The sequence below is a fragment of the Moschus berezovskii genome, chromosome X, assembly GCF_049115385.1.
Source record: "Moschus berezovskii isolate FMDL1 chromosome X, NW_MosBer_1.0, whole genome shotgun sequence".
In the NCBI taxonomy this organism is placed as follows: domain Eukaryota; kingdom Metazoa; phylum Chordata; class Mammalia; order Artiodactyla; family Moschidae; genus Moschus; species Moschus berezovskii.
This window is the reverse complement of record NC_142488.1, coordinates 1,327,678-1,354,284: the sequence shown is the minus strand read 5'-3', so window position 1 is coordinate 1,354,284 and position 26,607 is coordinate 1,327,678. Positions and strand designations below refer to the sequence as shown.

General features: G+C 54.4%; 2 protein-coding genes, 1 long non-coding RNA gene and 1 other non-coding gene across 4 annotated transcripts in view; 3 read left to right on the top strand and 1 right to left on the bottom strand.

Annotated features, from left to right (window-relative positions):
* Positions 1-6,231: 6,231 nt before the first annotated feature.
* The window catches only part of LOC129534920 (polyprenol dehydrogenase), a 141,947-nt gene continuing 121,571 nt past the window's right edge, over positions 6,232-26,607 (top strand). The window contains exon 1 of the mRNA XM_088833538.1: positions 6,232-6,364. Within this exon, the coding sequence (XP_088689664.1) occupies positions 6,256-6,364 (109 nt within the window). The 5' untranslated portion in view covers positions 6,232-6,255. The remainder of the gene's footprint in view (positions 6,365-26,607) is intronic.
* Positions 6,234-20,430, top strand: LOC148773192 (E3 SUMO-protein ligase ZBED1-like). Its single transcript, XM_088833537.1, has 2 exons — positions 6,234-6,364; positions 18,186-20,430. Exon 2 carries the CDS (start codon positions 18,196-18,198, stop codon positions 20,323-20,325), a length of 2,130 nt encoding a protein of 709 aa, XP_088689663.1. The 5' UTR covers positions 6,234-6,364; positions 18,186-18,195; the 3' UTR covers positions 20,326-20,430.
* On the top strand, positions 9,447-18,099 carry LOC148773193 (uncharacterized). Its single transcript, XR_016036927.1, has 3 exons — positions 9,447-10,991; positions 11,078-11,242; positions 11,368-18,099. It is a non-coding gene; the product is annotated as an uncharacterized LOC148773193 (long non-coding RNA).
* Positions 10,846-10,961, bottom strand: LOC129535353 (small nucleolar RNA U109). The gene has a single exon (XR_008681626.2). It is a non-coding gene; the product is annotated as a small nucleolar RNA U109 (small nucleolar RNA).

Genomic DNA, 26,607 nt, shown 5'->3' with positions numbered 1-26,607 from the left:
GCTCCTGAGATGTGAACCATCACATTGCTCAAAAATGCGTTCAATAATCTGCACGATGCATTGATTCATTGCCTTTAAACGGCTGTGACCCCGGTGTGTCCAGTAATACTCCCCCGGGACCTCCAATGCTACCCAGAAATGGTTCATTTAGCCCTTCCTGTCCTGTGCATCTCAGCAGAAACTCTGTTGGCTGCCTACATGTTTTCTCAACTGCATAAACCATCTTTACATTATTTTTTTTTTAGCAAAGAACAAGGCATAGATTATTATTATTATTATTTTTTTTGAAAAGCAATGTCCATTAACGAGATTTGTTAAGCCTTCCTACACGTGTGTGGGCTTCCCTGGTGACTCAGGGGGAAAGAATCTGCCTGCAATGCAGGAGATGTAGCAGGTCAGAGTTTGATCCCTGGGGTGAGGAAGACCCCCCGGAGGAGGGCAGTATCCTTGCCTGGAGAGTCCCACGGACAGAGGAGCTTGGCGGGCTACAGTCCATGGGGTCGCAAAGAGTCGGACACGGCTGAGCAACTGAAACACACAGAGTATATACAGAACATATAAGTATGTAAAGGAATATCTTCCCTGCGTTTTACTTTTCTGAACTTTTTTTTTTTATGGCTTTTAAAGGGACAGCAGGATTACAATAAAAATGCTCAACTTTGGGGTCTTCCTTGGCGGTCCGCTGGTTAGGAGTCTGCCCTGTCACTACGGTGGACCAGGTTCAATCCCTGTCTAGGGAACTGACAAGCCTTTAAGTGCAGACAGAAAAAAAAAAAAAAGTCAGTCTATGACCATAAACCCAGATGCGGAGAAAGGGGCTTGTTGGGAATCATATGGCTCCCATTAAAAAAAAAAAAGAAGCCACAAACTTGAACTTTGGAAAACACAGCAAAGACAAACTGACACGTGAAACCATCGCTGGCAACTGGACACGTGCTTGAACACGTAGCGGAGACCCCTGACGTGGTGTTTGGGGGGCATCCGAGGCTACCCGGACAAGGAATCTCAGGGAACAGCCCACTCTGGGGAAAGAACCCAGCCAGCCAGCTGCACCTGCCTTCTTTGTCCTGTGGGACACAATAGCAGGAGATAAAACAGGGCGGCAAATTTAGAAGCAGATTTTAAAGACGCCCTCTCGCGCGCCTTCCCCCCAGAGACATACAATACCGTGTTGCACGCCCACAAAGGGCATTGACAATCCTCACAGCTGCTGCCAGAAAGAGGTACTGCAAAATGCAAAAAAAAAAAGAAAAAACCAAACACCAAACAGCTTGACAACACCCCTAGTCTGAAGCGTTCTAAGCGGTTTTCTAAGGAGTTCCTTGGGAACGCAATCGACACAGTGTCCTGGTGGGAAACACCAGGATACTCTCTGTCTTGGGAGGAGAACCTTGATGCTCCTCCAGACAACTGACAATCCCCTCCTAACGCCAGCTAGGGACAGATTTGGCCACCTGATGGCAAACAGCCAGCTTGTTGGAAAAGACTCTGACGCTGAGAAAGATTGAAGGCCGGAGGAGAAGGGGATGACAGAGGATGAGATGGCTGGATGGTATCACTGACTCCATGGGCATGACTCTGAGCAAGCTCCGGGGGTTGGTGATGGACAGGGAGGCCTGGCGTGCTGCAGTCCATGGGGTCACAAAGAGTCGGACACGACTAGGCAATTGAACAGAAGCAATAGAAAGACTCATCATTTCTGGTTTGAACATATGTGAGACCTCTGTGAGTTAACTGGAGAAGGGCACCGCATCCCACTCCAGTATTCTTGCCTGGAGAATCCCATGGACAGACGAGCCTGGGGCGCCACAGTCCGTGGGGTCGCAGAGAGTCGGACGCGACTGAGGGCAAACGTCTCATCTGTAAGTTAACGATCCCTCAAGCCAGCAGGTTTGCTTCACCAGAAAACCAAGTAGAAAACGCAAGACCTGCCTGTAAACGATAAAACAGAGATGGCGTGAGCCCTGTACCCTATCCAGTGAGCTCGGTGAGTTCATGACCCCCTCAGACATGGCCTCGGCGCACATGAAAAACAATCATTTGTGGACCAGTTGAAACACTTGGAGTGAAGAAGTGAAGTGAAGTCGCTCATTCGTGTCCGATTCTTTGCGACCCCACGGACTGTAGCCCACCCGGCTCCTCCGTCCCTGGGATTCTCCAGGCATGAACACTGGAGTGGGTTGCCATTTCCTTCTCCAGGGGATATTCCCCACCCAGGGATCAAACCCGGGTCTCCCGCATTGCAGGCGGATTCTTTACCCGCTGAGGCCCCGGGGAAGCCCAAGAATACCGGAGTGGGTAGCCGATCCCTTCTCCAGGTTATGGAGCTTAAAATAGGGAGATGATCCTGGATTAGCCTGGTGGGTCCACCCTAATCCCATGAGCCTTCAAAAGCAGAGGACGTCGTTGGGCTGGAGCGGGAAACAAGGGAAGGCAGGAGGGAAGCTCGAGATGCTGAGGGTGGGATGCTCGGACCAGAGATGGGGCCCCCTTCCCTCCCCACCGCTGACCACCAGTTCAGAAGCGGGGAATTCAGCTTTACAGCCACAAGGAAATGGGTTCATCCATCCATCAACCGGAACAAGCTCAGAAACAGGCTCGTCCACGTCACTGCCAGGGGAGCCCAGTGGGTAGACGGCTCCGCTTTGACCGTGGTAGACCTCATGCCTGGGATCACAGGCGAGACTTCTCACCCACAGGGCAGTGAGATGGATCATATATTGGTGCTGGTTGGACTTGATACACGTGGGGTCATTTATTATTGCTCAGGCACTCCGTCGTGTCCGACTCTGCAACCCCATGGACTGCAGCACGCCAGGCCTCCCTGTCCATCACCATCTCCCGGAGCTTGCTCAAACTCATGTCCATCGAGTCGGTGATGCCATCCAAGCATCTTATCCTCAGGGGCTGACAGGTTAGGGTTCCTGTAAGGTCTGGTAGGGGGTTTGTGTGCGGTCTCCTTGGGGATGAGGGTTAGGGAGAGTTGTAGAGAGAGGGGTCCCAGCTGTGATCTGGGTGGGGGTCCGGTGAAAGCCTAGGTGGGGTGCCCCGGCTCCCGGAGAGTCCCAGCTGGGAGTCCATGTCCAGTCTGGGTGGACTGGGAGGGGGTCCCACCATCTGGGCACGGATCTCCAGTCTGTGGGAGGTTCTGAGTTCTAGGCTGGAGGGCGGGCGCTGGCAGGGGCGGGCGGTTAGTGTATCAGGAGTCCGTGGTCAGAATGGATGGTTTGCGGTCCAGGTTAGGCTCTCAGGGCCTGAGGGCTGGGAGAGGGGCCCTGGGGCCAGGAGTCCAAGGTCGGGGTTGGGTCCACATCTGGGTGGCGGGTCGTGCAGTCAGAGCAAGTCCTGGGGGTCTGAGTGTGGTACCAGGGCAAAAGGGCCTTGGGACCTCAGGGACTGTGTCACTGGGGACTGGTCCAGACAGGGGACGTGTGTGTGCGTGTGTGTGTCCTTGGGGACTGTGGTCCAGACAGAGTGTGTGTGTGTGTGTGTGTTTGAGAGTGTGTGTGTGTGTGTCCCTGGGGACTGTGGTCCAGACAGAGGCTGTGTGTGTGCGCGTGTGTGTGTGTCCTTGGGGACTGTGGTCCAGACAGGTTGTGTGTGTGTGTGTGTATCTGTGTGTCCCTGCGGACAGTGGTCCAGAAAGGGGATGTGTGTGTGTGTGTGTGTCCCTGGGGACTGTGGTCCAGACAGAGTGTGTGTGTGTGTGTCCCTGGGGACAGTGGTCCAGAAAGGGGATGTGTGTGTGTGTGTGTGTGTGTGTGTGTGTGTGTCCCTGGGGACTGTGGTCCAGACAGAGGATGTGTGTTTGTGTGTGTGTGTGAGAGTGTGTGTGTGTCCCTCGGGACTGTGGTCCAGAAAGGGGACATCTGTGTGTGTGTGTGTGAGGGTGTGTGTGTGAGCGTGTCTGTGTGTCCCTGGGGATTGTGGTCCAGACAGAGGGGGTGTGTGTGTCCCTGGGGACTGTGGTCCAGAGGATGTGTGTGTGTGTGAGGGTGTGTGTGTGAGGGTGTGTGTGTGAGGGTGTGTGTGTGAATGTGTGTGTCCTTGGAGACTGTGTTCCAGACAGAGTTGTTTGTGTGTGTGAGTGTGTGTGTTTGTGTGTCCCTGGGGACTGTGGTCCAGACAGAGGGTGTGTGTGTGTGTGTGTGTGTGAGGGTGTGTGTGTTAGTGTGTGTGTCCTTTGGAACTGGTCCAGACAGAGGACTTGCGTGTGTGTGTGACTGGGGACTGGTCCAGGCAGGGGATGTGTGTGTGTGTGTCCCTGGGGACTGGTCCAGACAGAGGATGTGTGTGTGTGTGAGGGTGTGTGTGTGAGGATGTGTCTGTGAGTGTGTGTGTCCTTGGAGACTGTGGTCCAGACAGAGGACTTGTTTGTGTGTGTGAGTGTGTGTGTGTGTGTGTGTGTGTGTGTCCCTGGGGACTGTGGTCCAGACAGAGGGGGTGTGTGTGTGTGTGTGTGTCTGGGTACTGTGGTCCAGACGGGGGATGTGTGTATGTGTATGTGTGTGTGTGTGTGTGTGTGTGTGTGTGTGAGAGAGTCTGTGTGTGTCCCTGGGGACTGTGGTCCAGACAGACGGTGTGTGTGTGTGTGTGTCCTTGGCCACTTGTCCAGACAGCGGACGTGTGTGTGTGTGTGCGTGTGCATGTGTGTGTCCCTGGGGACTGTGGTCCAGACACAGGTGGAGTGTGTGTGTGTGTGTATGTCCTTGGGGACTGTGGTCCAGACAGAGGGTGTGTTTGTGTGTGTGTGTGTGTCCCTGGGGACTGTGGTCCAGACACAGGTGGAGTGTGTGTGTGTGTGTATGTCCTTGGGGACTGTGGTCCAGACAGAGGGTGTGTGTGTGTGTGAGTGTGTGTGTGTGTGTGTGTGTGTGACTGTGGTCCAGACGGTGGTCATGTATGAGGAGGGCTCTGGTCTGGACTGGGGTCCTTGGGGCCCATGATTGGAGGGGGGTCCCAGGGTCTGGTCAGGGCTCCCTGGGGTCTATGATCCGGGAGTGGGGGTCCCCAGTCTGGGAGGGGGTCCTTGGGGTCCATGATCCTGGGGGCTGTGGTGGTTCTGGAGCCCAGGTGGGGATCCGTGGGTTGTGTGATTGGGGGGGCGTCCCCGGGTCTGGGAGGGGGTCCCTGGGTCCATGATCCTGGGGACTGTGGTGGTCGTGGAGTCCGGGCGGGGGTCCCTAGGGTGCAAGATCCAAGGGGGAGTGTCCTGGGGTCAGGTCAGGGGGTCCGTGGGGTCTATGATCCAGGAGTGGGGGTCCCTAGGCTTGGGAGGGGGTCCTTGGGGTCCATGATCCTGGGGGCTGTGGTGGTCCTGGAGTCCAGGTGGGGGTCCCTGGGGTCTACGATACGCGGGGGGATTCCAGAGTCCGGGCAGGGGTCCCTGGGGTCTATGATGGGGCGGTCCTCGAGTCTGGGCAGGGGTCCCTAGGGTGCAAGATCCGATGGGGAGTGTACTAGGGCCAGATTTAGGGGTCCCTGCAGTCTATGATGCGCGGGGGGAGGTTCCGGGGTTCCCGTTCGGGGCAGGGTGATCGCCCCCCTCCGGGGTCGGATGGGGGTCCGGGAGAGGCTGGGGGTGCGCGGGGCGGGAGTCGGGGGGCGCACAGGAGGGGCTGGCGCGCGCGCGGGGCGGGAATCGGGGGGGGGGTGCGCGCGGGAAGGGCTGGGGGCGTGCAGGAGGGGCTGGGCGCGCGCAGGAGGGGCTGGGCGCGCAGGAGGTGCTGGGGGCGCGCAAGAGGGGCTGGGGGCGCGCAGGAGGGGCTGGGGGCGCGCGCAGGAGGGGCTGGGGGCGCGCAAGAGGGGCTGGGGGCGCGCAGGAGGGGCTGGGGGCGCGCACAGGAGGGGCTGGGGGCGCGCAGGAGGGGCTGGGGGCGCGCACAGGAGGGGCTGGGGGCGCGCACAGGAGGGGCTGGGGGCGCGCACAGGAGGGGCTGGGGGCGCGCAGGAGGGGCTGGGCGCGCGCAGGAGGGGCTGGGCGCGCAGGAGGGGCTGGGCGCGCGCAGGAGGGGCTGGGCGCGCAGGAGGGGCTGGGGGCGCGCACAGGAGGGGCTGGGGGCGCACAGGAGGGGCTGGGGGCGCGCACAGGAGGCGCTGGGGGCGCGCAGGAGGGGCTGGGCGCGCAGGAGGGGCTGGCGCGCGCGGGGCGGGGCGCGGGCGGGGCGCGGGGCGGGCCGGCGCGGGCGCGTTTCCGCCGTCCGGCCCGGGGCTGGGAGGCCGGCGGGCGGCGCGGAAGCGGCGGTGGGGGCAGCCATGTCGCTTTTGTCCGCGGCGCGGGCGGCCCTGCGGGTGTACGCGGTGGGCGCGGCGCTGATGGTGGCGCAGCTGCTGCGCCGCTGCGTCCGGGGCTTCGTGGAGCCAGGTCAGCGGCCGGGGAGGGCCCGGGGCGGCGGCGAGGGCCGGGGCGCGCGGGGCGGCGGCGGGGGGCTGGCTGGGGCCCGCGCAGCCGGGCCCTCTGCGCGTGGGGAGGACCCCCCAGGCTTGGGGCGGAGCCGGGAAGGGGCGCGGGCGGGCGGGCGGGCGGGCGCGCAGGGCGCTCCCGGAAGCAGGGCCGGGCGGCCTGGGGGCTTGGCTTGGGGGAAGGCGCGCCCTCCCCAGCGCCCCGGGGGCTGGGGTCTCTCCAGGGGATCCGTGCGCCCCTAACCATGGCGGGACCACCCCCCACCCCGGGGTCCCTGAGCGCTGCAGACGCGGATCCCGGAGGGAGGCGTGGGGCGCCCGAGATCCCGGCCCCGCGCAGGCTCCAGTAGGACGGGGCCTGCACGGGTTTGCAGGAACTGGGGGTCTGGGGCGGGGGGGCGCGCCGAGGGGCCGGGGCGGCTTCCAGGAGCCCTGGAGACGGGGTTCCGTTCAGTGGCCGCTGGTTTCTCTGGCCTGCACCACCTGCGCGGAGCCTCGGGGCCCAAACTTGGCGGTGCGGGGACCCGTTCGCGTCTTCACGCATATTAGGGACCCCCCCACACCAGTCTGGGGGGGTCTCGGGCTGTCTGGTCACCTCGGTGTTCTCAGGACACCGATCGAGGAAACCGGTGTTGTTTCTGTCTGCCCTTGACTTGCATGATATCAAAATAACTCTGGGGTCTGTGAGCCGTAAATGACATGTCAATTTTTTTAGGTGAAAAATAGCTGCTTTGGGAAACGAAGTATTCTCTGGGAAGCGTGGTGCCCTGTTAACCTTGTAACGAATATCTTTATCGTCTGGCGTAAGAGGAGACAGACATTCTCAAGTCCAACTGTGTTTTAAAGGGTGTTGGCATAGCACCCCCACCCCCACCCCCCAGACAGCCTGTGGGCTACGCCCCTGACCACCCCCGGGAGATTGGGGTGGAAAAACAGGCAAAGAGGCTCGTACTATGCTTGTGCAAACGCCGTCTCGTGCCAACATCACCCCCTGGAAGGCCCAGCAGGGCCCAGACCTTGCACACCTGCCTCCCTGAGCGCAAGTACTTATTTTCCTACCCTCCCTGGGTCTTCTTCACCCAGGGAGATACATCTTCCAGGTTTATGTGAGCTAAGCGTTCAGTTTTCTGATAAACTTGCATTCTGTGCTTTTTTAAAAAAGCACATTGAGGATGACTGGGAAAGACTTCAGAGGAAGGCAGAGTACAGCTTTGACACCTGGGCCGACTTGTAGACTTGTAAACAGGGAAGGATTGTGACGGGCTGTCCCACGTTTGCCCCCAACCTGACCCTGAATTGCAGAGCACCCAGGGGAGGTTGTGGTCTTCCCTGGTGGCTCAGACAGTAAACCATCTGCCTGCAGTGCAGGAGACCGGGGTTCGATCCCTGGGTGGGGAAGAGCCCCTGGAGAAGGGAATGGCCACCCACTCCAGTGTTCTGGCTGGATAATTCCATGGACAGAGGATCCTGGCCGGTCAGACACTGAACTTTGCCCAGGTATGCAGCTAAATAAACTGTAACCCAGAGGCACAGTTCAGATGCAGAATAGCTGGGATATTTTGGTTTTGTTTTGCTTCTCAAGTTTTTATTGAATTTCTTACAGTGTTGCTTCTGTTTTTATGTTTCTGGGTTTTTTCGTCACTGAGTCATAAGGGATCTTAGCAACCCCACCCAGGACTGAACCCTGCATTGACCAGCCAAGTCTTAACCATTGGACCACCAGGGGAGTCCTGGTTTTTTGCCTTTAAATATCAGATGTTTTCTTTTTTAATAGTACGTATGGTCTATATAAACATGTACAAAGTATAAAATAGTTCAGTTCAGTCGCTCAGTCGTGTCCGACTCTCTGCGACCCCATGAATCACAGCACGCCAGGCCTCCCTGTCCATCACCAACTCCCGGAGTTCACTCAAACTCATGTCCATCGAGTCGGCGATGCCATCCAGCCATCTCATTCTCTGTCGTCCCCTTCTCCTCCTGCCCCCAATCCCTCCCACCATCAGAGTCTTTAATATGGAAATATTACAGGGAGGAAGTCACCAATTCTGACTCCATGTTGGAAGCTGTTTCTTTGACTTGCTTTTTATTATTATGAAGAAAAAAAAACCAAGAAAGTCACTCAGTCCTGTCTGACTGTTTGTGACCCCATGGACTGTATAACCCACCAGGCACCTCTGTTCATGGGATTTCCCAGGTAAGAATACTGGAGTGGGTTCCCATTCCCTTCTTCAGGGGATCTTCTTGACCCAGGAATCAAACCCAGGTCTCCTGCATTGCAGGCAGATTCTTTTACCATTTGAGGCACCAGGCAAGCCCGTTTATTATTATAATCTTACTCAGTGGCTTGCCTGGAGGACCCTGCCTCTCTGTTTGACTGTCAAGTAAAGTGCCTTTTTGGGGCTTCTCTGGTGGCTCAAGCTGATAAAGAATCCGCCTGCAGAGCTGGAGATCTGGGTTTGACCCCCTGGAGAAGGGAAAGGCTACCCACTCCAGTCTTCTGGCCTGGAGAATTCCATGGACTGTGTAGTCCACGGGGTCACGGAGAGTCGGACAGGACTGAATGACTTCCACTTAAAGAGACGTTGTTTAGCTCTGGAGAGGTAGTTTGTCCCTGCCCGCCCATGCGTAGATGAGATTAACACACCCCTTAGGAACACGGGACATTCTGTTGAGGATGTTTTGCAAGACCCTTTCACTTGCCTTCCACAATGTCTGTCCCTCTCTGTGGAACCCGTTCCGCATGGCTTCTTTCTCTCGGATCTGTAAAAGAACCTGGCATCCGGACCCCAATAAGATGCTTATTTGGAGGCGCTGCCCTGCCATCTTCTTGGTCTGCAGGCTCCCCGATTAAAGTCTCTTTCTCGCTCAACAGTTTGTCTCTCGGATTCAATGGCCTGTGGTGTGGAAAACAGAGCGAGCATGGTCTCAGTATATAAATACTTTCTTATATATTGGAAAGTGATAATGACAAACCATGGCAGTGATTGCTGAAGTGCATTTGGTTGTGAAAGGTCTTTTTTTTTTTTTTAAGAAAATATTGTTAATTGAATGATAATTGCTTTACAGTGTTGTGTTGCTTTTTGCTGTAAAACAGTGTGAATCAGGTATAGTTCAGTGCAGTCGATCAGTCGCGTCCGACTCTTTGCGACCCTGTGGACTGCAGCACGCCAGGCCTCCCTGTCCATCACCAACTCCCGGAGTTTATTCAAACTCATGTCCATCGAGTTGGTGATGCCATCCAATCATCTCATCCTCTGTCGTCCCCTTCTCCTCCCACCTTCAATCTTTCCCAGTATCAGGGTCTTTTCAAATGAGTCAGCCCTTTGCATGAGGTGGCCAGGGTATTGGAGTTTCAGCTTCAGGATCAGTTAGTTCTTCCAATGAACACCCAGGACTGATCCCCTTTAGAATGGACTGATTGGATCTCCTTGCAGTCCAAGGGACTCTCAAGAGTCTTCTCCAACACCACAGTTCAAAAGCAAAAATTCTTCAGTCAAACCATTGCTTTGACTAGACGGACCTTTGTCAGCAAAGTGGTGTCTCTGCTTTTTAATACACAGTCTAGATTTGTCATAGCTTTTCTTCCAAGGAGCACGAGTCTCGTATACTTTCATGGCTGCAGTCACCGTTTGTGGTGATTTTGGAGCCCAGGAAAATAAAGATGCCATGCAGATTTTCCCGTAAGAATTCTGTTTCAGGGACTGCCGTGGGGGTCCCACGGTTAAGGCTCCTCGCTTCCAGCGCAGGGGGCTCAGGTTCCACCTGCGGTTGGGGAACTCAGCTCTTCCATGTCTCAGGCATGGCCCCCAAAAATTAAAACAAAAACAAAAACTTGATGCAAAAGAAACCACGCAAAAATCCATGATGAACAATAACCACAAAAAATTAAAAAAAAAAAAAAAGTTCTGTCGCAAATAGGAGTCAGGCCTTCTGATCTGGAAAATGGACTTTGGTCTGGAAAATGGACTTCTGCTGATGGACTGACTGTCCACCTCAAGAACAGAGGTCAGCTGGCCCATTTACGAAGCCATTTTAGGGCGGATTCTAGTTTTCAAACTGTAGGATTTTTTAAAGAGGCTGTCAAGAGGAAGTAACATTTGGTTGGTTTTGCGTACATATGAATAGTTCGGAGCTGTCGCTCCAGGGAGGCAAAACCATAATTTGGTTGATCTTTGGCTCTTTTTCAGCCTTAAATAGAAATGAGGACTCCCCCTCCCGCAAGAGCTTTGGTTTATGTGGCTTTTGCTTGTCTGTATGGATCCTATTCAGTTACATGTTAATAAAGTTAAAACTTATATTACAACTTTTTTCGAGGACATTGAGAAATTCTTGTCACAGTTGCTTAGCTGGGGCCATGGTACTGTGGTTATGTTTTTTTATCTTTTATCGGGAAATAACAGTTTTCTCCCAGGGAGGGGCCACAGTTGGTTTTTTTCTTTTTTGAAATGCAGGAGAAACATAGCTACTGTAACACTGCCAGCCCTGAGAACTGCTTTATTATTGTAGCATATTATAGATTCCATCTTGCAAAGGAGTGGGGAGCCGACACTCACATGCAGCAAATGAAAAAAACTTTCAACAGTTAACAGGTAAATCTACAATGTGTATTTCAGATCACATTAACAAGACACTTACATGTTATTCCCAGTAACATTTCTTTGTTGTTGCTGTTTAGTTGCTGAGTCATAACCAACTCTTTATGACCCCATGGACTGTAGCCCGCCAGGCTCCTCTGTCCATGGGATTCTCCAGGCAAGAATCCTGGAGTGGGCTGCCCTTTCCTCCTCCAGGGGATCTTCCTGACCCAGGGATCGATCCCATGTCTCCTGCATATTAGCAGGTGGGTTCGTTACCCCTGAGCCACCTGGGAAGCCCAATGGTGTAATTTTTCTTCCTTTTCCCCATCGAAAAATAACAAGCCACTTACATGTTATTCCCAATAACACTTTTTTTTTTTTTACCCAGGGAAAAATAAGAAGCCACCTACATGTGATCCCTAGTAACATTTTTTTTCAACCCAACAAAAAATAAAAGCTGCTTATATGTTATTCCCAGTGAATTTTTTTTTCACCCAGCAAAAAAACAACTATATTCTCCCAAAACACCAAATCAGGGAGCGTAGTGGCTGTTTTCGGTCCTTGCTGGCTTCTGGAAGTCGCGGTGGAGTGGAGTGATGCTGGCCTTCCCCTCGGTGATGTCATTGTTTCTCTTGGGACACGGCCGCTGTGTTTGTGGACCATCTGGCCAGTGCCACTGCTGTGTGCAAAGGCAAGACCTCCCCGGGCCCCGGGTAGCATCTTTGCAAGTGATTTCCCCCCAGAGATGCTAGGGTTGCCCTGTGAGAGGCTGCTTGAGCAGAACCTTCTTTCCTGACTCTGAAAGTGGCCGTGGACCATGCAAGTCTCGCTGTGCCCCGCTGTGGTCGGTGTATACGCTCCAACCCATCACACGCGACTGGACAGCTACACAGGACAGAATGCAAGCGGAATACGTGCTAACACCATTCACAGACATAAACGCTAGGGGCTTCGCTGATGGTCCCGTGATTAAGAATCTGCCTTGCCACGCGGGGGACACCAGTTCGATCCCTGGTCTGGGGATCACGCTGTGTAGCATGTAAGCCCACGTGCCATAGCTGGACAGCAGCTCCCACTCACCACGACCAGAAGAAGCTTTCCTGCAGCAGCGAAGACCCGGGGCAGCCAAAAAAAAAAAAAACGCAAAACCCCCAAAACTGAAAATGGATTAAAGACCTAAATGTAAGACTCTGGAAACCATAAGGCTCGTAGGAGAAAACGCAAGCAGAAAGCAACTTGACTTAATTCTTACCAGTACCTTTTTGGTTCTGTCTCTTGCCGCAAGGGAAATAAAAGCAGAAATAACCAAATGGGACCTAATTAAACGTAAAAGCTTTCTGCACAGTAAAGGGAACCTTGGACAAAACAAAAGGACTGCCAATGAAAAGGGAGAAAGTATTTACAAATAATGTGACTGATAACGGGCTTCCCAGGGGGCTCGGGGGTAAAGAATCTGTCTGCAGTGCAGGAGATACAGGAGACCTGGGTTCCATCCCTGGGTGGGGAAGATTCCCCTGGAGTAGGAAATGGCAATCCACTCCAGTATTCCTGCCGGGAGAATCCCCATGGACAGAGGAGCCTGGTGGGCTACAGGCCATGCGGTTGCAAAGAGTCGGACATGACTTAGCAATCGAGCACGCATGCGTGACTTGATAATGGTTTTTTATCTGAAATAACATAATCAGCTCATACACTCAAACATAAAAAAGCCCCCCAAATCACCCAGTTATTTGGGCTTTCAAGGTGACTCAGCGGTAAAGAACCTGCCTGGCAGTGCCGGAGATGTAAGAGATACAGGTTCGATTCCTGGCTCAGGAAAGTCCCCTGGAGAACGACATGGCAACCGATCCCATTCTTCTTGCCTGGTCAGTCCCATGGACAGAGGAGCCTGGCGGGCTACAGTCCGTGGGGTCGCACAGAGTCGGACATGACTGAAGCGACTTAGCATGCAACCCAATTAAAAATAGCCAGAGGACCTCAATGGACATTTTGAGTTGACATTTCTCCCAAGAAGACAGACAGGTGGCCAACAGATACTTGGAAAGATGCTCAGCCTCACTGACCTCAGAGAAAGGCCAATTAGAGGCAGAGTGGAAAAACAAACCGTCTTCCTGTGCCCCCGTCTTCCTAGCGGGCCTTGGGGAATCCTGCCATCATTTGCTCCGTGGTTGTGAAACCGCGACCCACCACGGGCGGTGCCTCCTTAGGCCGTTGCTTTGTCAGGATGCTTCCTGCAGGACCACGGACCTCAGACCGCCTTCAGCCAAACAGCACCGGCTCCTTCGTCGGGGTTGGCATCACGACGGCCACATGGTAGTGAAGTCTGATGAGAGTGAATTGCGTTGCCCATGTAGGATGGAAGAGCTCCATTCCAGAGCCCCGCTGCGCTGCTGGCTGCGAGGTTCCCCTCGCTTTCCCACGCCCAGGTGCCCCCTCACTCCTAGCTCATCTGTAGGAGCTGTGATCCCCAGGTCTCTTGTTTCTCTGTAAGTCCTGGCCCTGTTGGCTCGCCACCCCCCGGGGCCCAACCTCTGAGCCCTCTGGCCGGAGCAAAGCACTTGAAATCACTTGAAGGCATCCTGTCTCTTCCTGGCGATGACCTCAGACAGATGTCTGAGGTCAAGGGGTCCCAGGGCTGAGCTCCCTGCAGAGGCTCCAGGGGAGGGTCCTTCCCGCCTCCTCCAGCTTCTGGGGCCTCCAGGCGTCCATCCCTGGGCTGGAGGCCGCCTCCCTCCCGTCTCTGCCTCCGTCTCCACGTGGCATCTCGCCTGTGTCCATGTCTCTCCTTTTCTGTGTCTTATAAGGACCCTGTCCTCGGGTTTAAGGCCACCCTCATCCAAGAGGACCTCTTTTCAGACCTTCACTCCATCACGTCTGCAGATAACTGAATGTCCTCTTCTGAGGTTTTGGGAGGACATGGATTTTGAGTGGAGGGTGCTTTTCAGCCCACTATCGGCACGGAGCTTTGAACACTTGCCCCCACGCTCAGAAAAATGCCTGGGTGCTGAAGTCTGCGATGCAGCTGTGAGTGCTGTACGGTAGACTGAGCAAAATCCAGGAGATGGTGACGGACAGGGAAGCCTGGCGTGCTGCAGCCCACGGGGTCACGGAGGGTCTGACACGAATGAGCGACCAAACCACAACAGGAGATGTAAAGCTTGCAGATTTAACAGACACTTTGTTTTAAATTTTTTCTTTTTTTAAATATAAATTTATTTATTATAATTGGAGGCTAATTACAATATTGTACTTAAAGAATTCTTTAACACATTGATGTTCATTTGATTTACAGGGCTGTGTTAGTTTGAGGCGTACAGCAAAGTGATCCAGTTGGGCACACACATAGATATTGACATTCTTTTCCATTACAGTACGATGACGGTAGTCTATTATATAGTTATCTGGATATATAATTGTATAGTGAATATAGTGTCCTGTTATATACGGTAACTAGGTCCCCATTAGTCATCTATTTTATATATAGTTGGAAAGTGAGGGTCGCTCAGTCGTGTCTGACTCTTTGCGACCCCATGGACTATACAGGCTGTAGAATTCTCCAGACCAGGATACTGGAGTGGGGAGCCTTTCCCTTCTCCAGGGGATCTTCCCAACCCAGGGATCGAACCCAGGTCTCCCGCACTGTGGGCGGACTCTTTCCCAGCTGAGCCACCAGGGAAGCCCAAGAATACTGGAGTGGGTAGCCTATCCCTTCTCCAGGGGATCTTCCCAACTCAGGGATCGAACCCAGGTCTCCCGCACTGCGGGCGGACTCTTTTCCCAGCTGAGCCACCAGGGAAGCCCAAGAATACCTGAGTGGGTAGCCTATCCCTTCTCCAGCGGATCTTCCCGACCCACGAATTGAACCCGGGTCTCCGCCTTTGCAGGCTGATTCTTTACCAGCTGAGTCACCAGGGAAGCCCGTAATGAATATAGTTTCCTATTACATATGGTGCAGAGGCCCTTGTCATTTATCTTCTTTATATATAGTCGTGTGTATCTCTTAATCCAAACTTCTAATATATCTATCCTCCTTCCGCTTTGGTGACCGTAAGTTTGCTATGTCTGTGAGTAAGAGACACCTTTAATTCTTTTCTTGATATAGCCTTTTTGGTTTGTTTTTGGACTGCAAGCAGGGTCCTAGATCCGCACCTAGGGATCGAACCTGTGCCCCCTGCCATGCATAAGATAGACGTGGAGCTGCCACGTATAAAATAGATGGCTAGCATGCTCTCCCTGGGAGCACGTAGCCTTAACCACTGGACCACCAGGGAGGTCCCCTGACACCTCTTAAGAAAACTCAGCTCGCCTTTCGGGTGTCCTGGCCGTCTGACTGGCAGCTCCACGGAGCCGAACCACAGCAGTGGGAACCTGGGGACCTGAGCTCTGAGAGCGCAGGGACGCTGCACCCTGGCTCATAGGCTTCTCAGTGTCCAGGTTTTTGTGGTCACGGGGCGGGGGGGGCGGGCATTCTGAGACATTCCAGGGATGGAGCCGTCCCTTCCTGCCCCAGTCTGGCGTCCGTGCCCAGATGCACCTGGGGAGAAAAATAGAGCCTGCGAAGTACAAAAGTCCTCTTTCTAATTTTTTTTAATTGAGTTATCGTTGATGTCGTTGTTCAGTAATGCCTGACTCTTTGCGACCCCATGGACTGCAGCACGCCAGGCTCCTCCCTCTTTCTCCATCTCCCGGAGCTTGCTTAAACTTATGTCCATAAGTTGGTGATGCCATCCAACCATCTCATCCTCTGTCGTCCCCTTCTCCTCCCGCCTTCAATCTTTCCCAGCATCAGGGTCTTTTCCAGTGAGTTGGCTCTTCACATCAGGTGGCCAAAGGATTGCAGCTTCAGCTTCAGTCCTTCCAATGAACACCCAGGATTGATCTCCTTTAGGATGGACTGGTTGCATCTCCTTGCACTACAAGGGACTCTCAAGAGTCTTCTCCAACACCACAGTTCAAAAGCATCAACTCTTTGGCCCTCAGCTTTCTTTATAGTCCAACTCTCACATCCGTACATGACTGCTGGAAAAACCAAAGCTTTGACTAGATGGATCTTTGTCGACAAAGTAGTGTCTCTGCTTTTTAATATGCTGTCTAGGTTGGTCGTAACTTTTCTTCCAAGGGGCAAGCGTCTTTTAATTTCATGGCTGCAGTCACAATCTGTGGTGATTTTGGAGCCCAGAAAAATAAAGTCTGACACTGTTTGCACTGTTTCCCCATCTGCTTGCCATGAAGTGATGGGAGCGGATGCCACGATCTTTGTTTTATTATATAATAATGGTTATATTTCTTGTCTATATTCCTGCATCTTATTTTGTACATAATAGTTTGTACCTCTCAATCTGCTATTCTTATGTCTCCCCTCCCCTTTTCCTTCTCCCTGCTGGTCACCACTAGTTTGTTCTGTAGATCTGAGTCTGCTTCTGTTTTGCTACCTTCACTAGTTTCATATATATATATATAAATAAATATATTTGGCTGCCTTGTGTGTTCGTCGCAATATGCAGAGTCTTCCCGTGGTGACATGTGGGATCCAGTTCCCTGACCAAGGGTGGAACCCAGGCCCCCTGCATTGGAAGCTTGGAGTCTTAGCCACTGGACCACCAGCAAAGTCCCCATATTCACTAGTTTTTACAAATATATATTTTTTTTATTGGATGGCCTGTATAACTGAGAATCATAGAGTTATTTGTCTTGCACTTTGTTCACTTCACTCAGTATGATAATCTCTAGGTCCATCCATGTTGCGGCAAATGCCATCCGTTAATTCATTTTCGTGGCTGAGTAATATTCCGTTGCATACGGGTACCGAGTGTTCTTTATCCACTCCTCTGCTGATGGGCTCTCAGGTTGCTTCCGCGTCTAGCCTGTTTTGAATAGTGTTGGAATGAACATTGAGGAGCATGTATCTTTTTGAACTGTAGTTTCGCCTGGATAGTATGCCCAGGAATTGGGACTGCAGGATCGTGTGGTAGCTCTGTTTTCCCTTTCTAAAAGAACGTCCGTACTGTTGTCCGTAGTGGCTGCCCCACTTCACATTCCCACCAACAGGGAAAGGGGTCCCTTTTCTCCACATCCTTGCCAACACGGGTTACTTTGCGTTTTTTTTTTCTGTGAAAGCCATTGTGACAGGGGTGAGGCGATGCCTCATTGTGGTCAAAAAGGCATCATTGAAAAACTTAAAATTTGATAAAAACACTTGAATGCTGGTCTGCCACCCTACTGTCTGCGTGTGCGTGCTTAGTCACTCAATCGTGTCTGACTCTTTGCAACCCCATGGACCTCAGCCTGCCGGACTCCTGTGTCCATGGGGCTTGTCCAGGCCAGAACACTGGAGTGGGTTGCCATGCCCCCTTCCAGGGGATCTTCCCAACCCAGGGATCCCACCCAGGTCTCCCGCATTGCAGGCAGATTCTTTACCGTCTGAGCCACCAGGGAAGCCCAAGAATACTGCAGTGGGTAACCTATCCCTTCTCCAGGGGATCTTCCCCACCCAGGGGTCTCCTGCATTGCAGGCAGGTTCTTTACCAGCTGAGCTACCAGGGAAGCTCAAGAATACTGGAGTGGGTAGCCTATCCCTTCTCTCGGGGATCTTCCCGACCTGGGCATCCAACCAAGGGTCTCCTGCACTGCAGGCGGATTCTTTACCAGGTGGGCAACAAGGGACACACATCGCCTGCCTGAGAACCTCCATATGTGCTGCTCTGATCTGAGCCAGTTTTCTTGGTGGCCTTTGACACGCCTGCGTCCTGACCAGAAGAAGTCTTTAGGAGGGGGGGACGGGACGTGCGTCCTCTTGGCCTGGCAAGGGGGTGTTTGGGAACCGTGGGGTCTGCCTGGGGAACAGACCCACCTGCTTGCCTGCTTGTTTGCGGGGCTGGTTTATTTCCCAGAACAGGACGTAATACAGCAGCTCAGGTGAGGAAAGAGCTGTCCTGACAGAGTCCAAAGAGGATGGAAACACTGGAAAAAAAAAAAAAAAAGCAGTCAATAAATGCATGTCTCCGACGCACCTGGATGGAACAGCTGCTGGCTTTTCAGATTGAGCCCTCGCCCGCCTTGCCACCAGCTGGAGCGGCGGCCTTGGGGTGGTCCCCACTTCCGCGCGCCCTCGTTTCCAGAGCCACCCCGCTCCCCCCTCCCCGCGCCGGCCGGCCGGGTGGAGCCGGGCCGTCTTCTCATGCTGTGTGTTGTGCTGCTTCTCGGCAGGTCGTCCCGAATGAGCGGAGGCCCAGCCGGGGGCGGCGCGATGGAGTGCAAGAGCCTGGAGGGCGGGCAGAGCGACCTCAAGCTGGTGGCGCACCCGCGCGCCAAGAGCAAAGTGTGGCGCTACTTCGGCTTCGACACGAACGCGGAGGGCTGCATCCTGCAGTGGAAGAAGATCTACTGCCGCATCTGCATGGCCCAGATCGCCTACTCGGGCAACACCTCCAACCTGTCCTACCACCTGGAGAAGAACCACCCCGACGAGTTCTGCGAGTTCGTCAAGAGCAACACTGAGCAGATGCGCGAGGCCTTCGCCAGCGCCTTCTCCAAGCTGAAGCCGGACCCCGCGCAGCAGCCCGGCGGCGCGCCGGAGCCGCTGGCCGCCAAGGCCGGCGCGCACAGCCACGAGTGCCGCAGGCAGCAGGAGCTGACCGCCGCCGTCATGGGCCTCATCTGCGAGGGCCTCTACCCGGCCTCCATCGTGGACGAGCCCACCTTCAGGGCGCTGCTGAAGGCCGCCGAGCCGCGCTACGAGCTGCCGGGCCGCAAGTTCTTCTGCGGCAAGGCCATCCCCGAGCGCTACGGCGCCGTGCGCGAGGCGGTGCTCAAGGAGCTGGCGGACGCCGCCTGGTGTGGCGTCTCCACCGACCTCTGGCGCAGCCCGACCCAGAACCGCACCTACGTGACGCTGTCGGCGCACTTCCTGGGCCAGGCCGGCCTCCACGGGCTGGCGGTGGGCTCCCGCTGCCTCAAGACCTTCGAGGTGCCCGAGGAGAACGCGGCCGAGACCATCACGCGCGTCCTCTACGAAGCGTTCATCGAGTGGGGCGTCCACGCCAAGGTCTTCGGCGCCACCACGGACCGCGGCAAGGACCTGGCCCAGGCCTGCTCTCTGCTGGACATCCCGGTGCACATGCCCTGCCTGGGCCACACCTTCGACGCGGCCATCCGCCAGGCCTTCCGGCTGCCCAAGCTGGGCGCGCTGCTGGGCCGCTGCGCCAGGCTGGTGGCGTACTTCCAGCAGTCGTCCGTGGCCATGGTCATGCTCCAGGAGAAGCAGAGGCAGCAGAACGCGGCCCCCTGCATGCTGGTGAGCAACCGCGTGGCCTGGTGGGGCAGCACGCTGGCCATGCTGCAGCGCCTCAAGGAGCAGCAGTTCGCCATCGCCGGGGTCCTGCTGGAGGACACCAACAACCACCACCTCATGCTGGAGGCCGCCGAGTGGGCCACCATCGAGGGCCTGGTGGAGCTGCTGCAGCCCTTCAAGCAGGTGGCCGAGATGCTGTCGGCCTCCAAGTACCCCACCATCAGCATGGTCAAGCCGCTGCTACATATGCTCCTGAACACGACGCTCAACCCCAAGGAGACGGACCCCAAGGAGATCAGCATGGCCAAGGAGGTGATCGCCAAGGAGCTCGCCAAGACCTACCAGGAGAGCCCGGAGATCGACCTGTTCCTCAATGTGGCCACCTTCCTGGACCCGCGCTACAAGAGGCTGCCGTTCCTGTCCACCTTCGAGCGCCAGCAGGTGGAGAACCGCGTGCTGGAGGAGGCCAAGGGCCTCCTGGAGAAGGTCAAGGAGGGCGCCTACTGCGCGCCCGAGGACAAGGCGGCCGCGCCGCCCGAGGAGCCGCCGCCGGCCAAGAAGCCGGCGCCCTCGCCCACCCCGCCGCCGGCCAGCGTCATCAACGACATGCTGGCCGAGATCTTCTGCCCCACCGGCGGCGTGGAGGATCAGGAGGAGTGGCACGCGCAGGTGGTGGAGGAGCTCAGCAACTTCAAGTCGCAGAAGCCCCTGGGGCTCAACGAGGACCCGCTCAAGTGGTGGTCGGACCGCCTGGCGCTGTTCCCCGTGCTGCCCCAGGTCCTCAAGAAGTACTGGGCCGTGGCGGCCACGCGCGTCGGCCCCGAGCGCCTCTTCGGCTCGTGCGCCACCGTGGTGAGCGCCAAGCGCAACCGCCTGGCCCCCGCGCACGTGGACGAGCAGGTCTTCCTGTACGAGAACGCGCGCGGCGGCGCCGCCGACGCCGAGCTGGAGGACGAGGACGAGGGCGACTGGGGCCTGGACCACGAGCAGGCCTTGGCGCCCGGCGACGCGCCCCACGCCGGCTTCTTCGGTGTCCGGGATGGCAGCTTCGTGTAGCCGGGGATGGGGGCTGCCGGGCACCGGCGAGGGTGCGGGCGGTGCGCAGCCGTGCGCCGGGGGCGCGGGACCCATCTGGATGCTTGGCGGTCAGGACTAACGCCCCCGCCACCCTGGTGCGGGTGGGCGCACTGCTGCTGGGGATGCGGGGATCGAGCAGAAGAGAGACACGGATCTCTGCAGGGGGTGTGTGTGTCCTTGTATATGTGTGTGTGTGCGCGCGCCCCAGAGCGCAGGGGCGGACTCTGGGTGGTCCAGAGAAGGGAGACGGACTCTGGGTGGCCCCAGACAAGAGAGACAGACTCTGGATGCTCCAGACAAGAAAGACGGACTCTGAATGGTCCACAGGGAAGAGAGACAGACTCTGGGTATCCCAGACGAGAGAGACGGACTCTGGGTGGCCCCAGAGGAGAAAGAACGGACTCGATGCCCCAGAGCGGAGAGGCGGACTCTGGGTGGCCCAGACGACAGAGATGAGGCCCTTGACTGGTCCAAACCTGGTGAAAGCAAGTGTTTCCTTTGCAGGGGTGGGCGGGGGGAGGGGGGCGGCGGTGGTGGGGGGGGACCCCCTTGTATCCCAGGGACAGGGAAAGAAATGACTTGTAAAAACCGGAGGCGTCCCGCACATCGGATTACAAATCCTTCACGCCCCCGACGCTAGCATGGCCGGCGCGGGTGTTCTGATTCTTTGTTAATTCTGTACCTGCAGCGTCCATGTTCTCTGCCGGGGGGGGGGGGGCGTTAGGGTGAATCAGAGAGAAATGGAAATCAGTGGGCTGCTGAGGACGAAGGACCCTTTCATGTTCCCCAAAGCCCACCTCCCCCTGAGCACCCTTTGCACGCCCCACCCCTGCCCCGGGCACCATCCGCGGCTGTTAGCCCCATCGGTCGTGAAGGCCCATGACCACCGTGTTAGTTACCGGGGAACCTGGAGACACGCTTTAGCCACTTGCCCTGTTTTCAAGGCGTGATGGAACATGTTGCCCTTGAGCCCGCAGTGCCATCGCTTATAAAAAAGCCGAAAAAGAGATAGTGGGTGTGGTTTGTTTTCTGCCACCCACGAGCGTTGTTTTCTTTTCTCTCCCCGCCGTTGCCTGAATTCACAGTCCTTGCCAGTTTCCCTACCTCTTGCGTTCTCGAGCTGATGTTCGTGCGGCCGAAGCTTCAGAGACGCTTCCCGGGGGCTCCGTGGTAAAGGACCTGCCTGCCAATGCAGGAGACCTGGGTTTGATCCCTGGGTTGGGAAGATCCCCTGGAGGAGGGAAATGGCAACCCACTCCAATTCTCTTGCCTGGAGAATCCCATGGACAGAGGAGCCTGGTGGGGCTACAGCCCATGGGGTCACAGAGAGAGGTGACTGAGCAACTGTACAACAATAGCCAATTAACAATGTTGTCACAGTTTCAGGTGGACAGCAAAGAGACTCAGCCACACATACACATGTACCCATTCTCCCCAGACTCCCCTCCCATCCAGGCTGGCCACATGACATTGAGCAGAGCTCCTTGTGCTGTCCAGCAGCTCCTTGCTGGTTCTGCATGTTAAACACAGCAGTGTGTCCAGTGTTTTGTGGGTTGCCTCTATTCCAGGGTGGCTCAGGGATGCCACATCAGACATCAGACTTTTTTTCTGCACAAACATTTTGAGCTTAAATAGGCCATTTTTCGGTCATGAAAACCTGCCACTTTCAGAGCTTTCTCCATCGAACACAGAAGTGGAACGTGTCTGTAAATGTGTCAGATAAAACGTCATTGCCAGCATCCAGAACTTCTCGTAGGGATGTGGCCCTGTACCGTCATGGCTGTGTCTTACCTGGGTCTGCCCAGGACTCTGCTTCCAGGAAACGGAGTGTGTTTCGCGCTCAGGTCTTGCCGTCAAAGTCCTGATTTCTCTGCTTCGTCTCAGTGGCTTGTTCCATGGTCAGTAAAGTCACACTGAAGTCACGATTCTCAGATGTTCCTTTGTGTGTGTGTGTGTGTGTGTGTAAGGGTACTGTTCTGTTTATTGCGAGCAGCCCCTAGGACGATGGACTGAAAGGAAGCATGGATCACGGTCGTAAATGTTTCTTTTGAGCGAAGCGGAGGACGTGTTCCCGGCTCCTGGTCCTTGGACGTCGGGCTGATTTGCGGGTGGACGACCTCGCTGGAGGGAGGCAGGGAGCCCGGGGAGCTGTGTCTTGAAGCCCTTGTAAAGCGAGGAGGTCACAGCAGTTGTGATCTGGTGGGGAGAGGGTGAGGACGTCTTCCCTGAGTGGTCCCCCGGCCCGGGATCAGCGGAGTCCCATGGTAGCATCTCACCGTGGCCAGCCTCTGGACGGAAAACTTGGGGGCTGTCCATCCGGCTTCCCCGGAGGACCGCGTCAGCTCATCACGTCTGCTTTCTTCTTTCCCCCAGGTGGGGTGTGACTCGCGGGAGCGGGGGTGGCGGGCATTCACGTTTTGAGTCTTCATCAAGTCTCCATGCTCCCTTGACCCCTGTTGATGTCATTTTGGATCCGAGGGACACGGCTTCTCACCGAGGCTTGGGGAAGCAAACAGCCAAGCGTGTGGAGAACACGGTCGGTTTTCACGGGCCTTGTGCTGCTTTTCGGATGGGCCTCCCTGGTGGCTCAGCTGGTAAAGAATCCGCCCGCAATGAAGCAGACCTGAGTTTGATCCCTGGGTTAGGAAGTTCCCCTGACCCTCCCCTGTACCCTTCCCCCACTGGTAATCACCAGCTGGTTCTCTCCATCTGCCAGTCTGTTTCTTTTTATTTATATTTATTCATTAAATATTTTAGATTCTGCATACAGGTGGTGACACGCTATTTCTCTGTTTGTGATTTATCTCACTAGATGTAATACCCTCCGATTCCATCTATGTTGTCACAGGTCGCAAAAATCTTGTTTATGGCTGAGTAATATTCCATTGTGTCTGTGTATGTATTTAAATTATTTATGTGTAACTCTTCAAATACAGTGAAATGCTACGTCATTCTGTGATGATCCCTGATTCAGTTTAACATCTACCTACCTATCTATCCGTATGTCCATATTCTTTTTTCGTAAATGGCAACCCCCTCCAGTATTCTTGCCTGGGGAATCCCATGGTTGGAGGAGCCTGGTGGGCTACAGTCCACGGGGTCACAAAGAGTCGGACACGACTGAGCGACTTCACTTATAGGTTGTTGCAAGATACTGAATTTATTCCCCCGTGCTATATGGAAGCTTTTGTTTCTTATTTTATATACAGTAGTATGTATCTGTTAGTCCCAAATTCCTCATCTGTCCCTGCTCCCTTTCCCCTTTGGGAACCAAAACTTTGTTTCCTAAGTCTGTTTCTGGCTTGTAGATAATTTCATTTGAATCGGTCTTTTTAGATTTCACATGTAAATGATACCGTATGGTATTTGTCTTTCTGGCCTGTTTCACTCAACGTGATCATCTCTGGGTTCGTCCGTCTTGCTGTGAGTGGTATTATTTCATTCCTTTTCATGGCTGAGTAATATTCCACTGTGCATATATGTACCACATCTTTTTTTTTTTTTTTTTTGCCATTCCTCTACTGACGGACATTTAGGTTGCTTCCATGTCTTGGCTATTGTGATGAGTGCTTCACATTGGGACGCATGTGTCTTTTAGAATTTCAGTTTTCTGCAGATGGATATGCCCAGGAGTGGGACTGCAGGACGATACAGTAGCTCTCGTTTTAGTTTTTATTTAAGAACTCGCGTACTTTTCTCTGTGGTGGCTGCATCCATCTACATTCCCATCAGCTAGTGTGAGACGGTATTCCTGTTCTTTTTGACTGTCTTTCTGTTGTTGAGAAACATAAAACGCATTGACAAACATACGCGCCATCTGACCAAGAAGTGTGGTTAAGCCCCAAGGGCCGGCGCTTCCCCGTCTTCCCCCAGCACGAGGTTTTTCTGCCGTTTTCCTTCTCTTCTGGGACAAAAATGTGAGTCCGTGCAGTTCATCTGGTTGGAGAAGCAGCCCGCGTCTGTCTGCAGACACATCTTATTTTTGTGTCCATGTAGCCTGCTGCCTGTGACTTAAATCTGTCCTGTACGCCCATGTTTAACCATCCGGCCGGGGGCCGTCCATGGGCTCCTAGAAGTACCAGTAATGTTAGTTGCTCAGTCGTGTCCAACTCTCTGCAACCCCATGGACTGTAGCCTGCCAGGCTCCTCTGTCCCTGGCATTCTGCAGGCAGGAACACTGGAGTGGGTTGCCATCCCCTTCTTCAAGGGGAATCTTCCCGACCCAGGGGTCAAACCCAGGCCTCCAGTGTTGTAAGCAGATTCTTTTACCATCAGAGCCACCCGAAGGGTCCCGTGGCTTCTAAGCACAGCTCAGTCAAAAAGCCACTGGGCTGAGCCCAAGTCAGTTGAGGTCTGATTCGGTTTCCTCCGACATCCCTTCTCCCGAGCTGAGCCGAGCTCACTAGGTTAGGCGTTCTCTGTCGACAGTCTTTTCCAAGCGAGAGGAGAGCTTTCCTTTCCAGTTGCTTTGGGCAGCCAGGCTGAAACTGTTACTGAACCAAACCTGAGTCTTTCCCCCCTCCACGCAGTAAAGCGAGTGTGCAGACCGCAGGTTGTGGTAAAGAAAATGTGATTATTGGAGGCCCCAGGCAAGGAGGATGGTCAGCGTATGGTCCAAAGACCCTGAACTCCCCGCTGGATTTTGCAAAGTGTTTTAAATTTTTTTAATTTAAATTTATTTATTAATGTCTGGCTGCACTGGGTCTCCTTTGCTGCACACAGGCTGCTTCTGGGGGCGGCGAGCGGGGTCTGCTCTACCCGTGGTTTGCAGGCTTCTCCTTGGCGTGGCTTCTCTTTGAAAGGTTGCTACTGAGCCGTGAGCCAAGTTTTCTACTTGGCCTCCGGGGGAGATAAATTGAATCTAGGGCCAGAGACGAGACTTGATCGCTCAGAGCTTCTGTGTAATAAAGTTTGATTAAAGTATAGAAGAGAGAGAGAAAGATTCTCACATAAGCATCAGAAGGGGGCAGAAAGAGTGCCCCACTGCTAGTCTTTAGCTCGATGTTATACAGCTACTGCTACTGCTGCTGCTGCTAAGTTGCTTCAGTCGTGTCCGACTCTGTGTGACCCCATAGACGGCAGCCAACCAGGCTCCACTGCCCCTGGGATTCTCCAGGCAAGAACACTGGAGTGGGTTGCCATACTAGCAGTCTGCTAATTAGAGAAAGGAGGTGTCTCAAAACTCAGAGAGTGGCACCAGGCCCCTCACCCCACAACACGCATTTTGAGATAACATTGGCACCCGTTGAGTCATCCTGGGCCATTAAACGTTTGACATGAATCCTGAAGAAAGGCAGGTTTCCAAGCAAATAGATAGTTTCATTAACATAGATTAAGAAAATAACGTGTGAGTACAACATTACTGGTTTGCTGAGCCCTTATCGGTTCTGAGTCTTAGGCAGAAACCTACTTGAAGAAAGCAGAGTCTAGGATAGATAGATAGTTCATTCACATAGCCTAAGAAAACCATTTCCCTAAGAAAAACGCATTGCTTAGCTCAAGGTTTGAGACAGGTTAAGTTCAGGTGGAACCCGGTGTCATCACGGCAACACAGAATTTTAAAAGAAACCTCCTTTTAATTTTGTACAGAGAAGGGAGAAAAATATCTGACACCTGTAGTTTGTCTCCTGCCGCTGGAGAGAGAGAGAAAGAACATCTGACACTTGCAGCCTATTTCTTCCGTCTGGAGACCCCTGCCCGTCCTGCTTGTTACCCTCTCCTCTTGTGGACCATGGGCCCTAGGGTGTGTGGGCTTCAGTAGTTGCAGCCCATGGGCTTTAGTTGCTCCAAGGGATCCTCCTGGGTCAGGAATTGAACCCGTTTGCTATTGCATTTTTATGGCAGATGGACTCTTTACCGCTGAGCCACCAGGGAAGCCCCAGGAAAGCATCTTGAAAGGCCAGGTGGTTGGAGGGACGTTCTGGGGTCTGTGGTCGGCTTGTGCATGGGGCCTCTGACTCAGGGTGAGGTGACGGGGTGAGGTCACAGGGGTTGATGTTACCCGCCCTCGGGCACCGGTAGGTCTGAGGGCTCGTGATCATCAAATAGGTAACTCTTTCCTCTCTGATGGAAGTTTTAGCATCTTTGTGTGAATTGCTCAGTCGTGTCTGACTCTCTGCGATCCTGTGGACAGTAGTTCCGCCAGACTTCTCGGTCCGTGGGATTCTCCAGACCAAAATACTGGAGTGGGTTGCCATTCCCTTCTCCAGGGCATCTTTCCCAGCCCAGGGATCACACCCATGTTTCCTGCATCGGCAGACA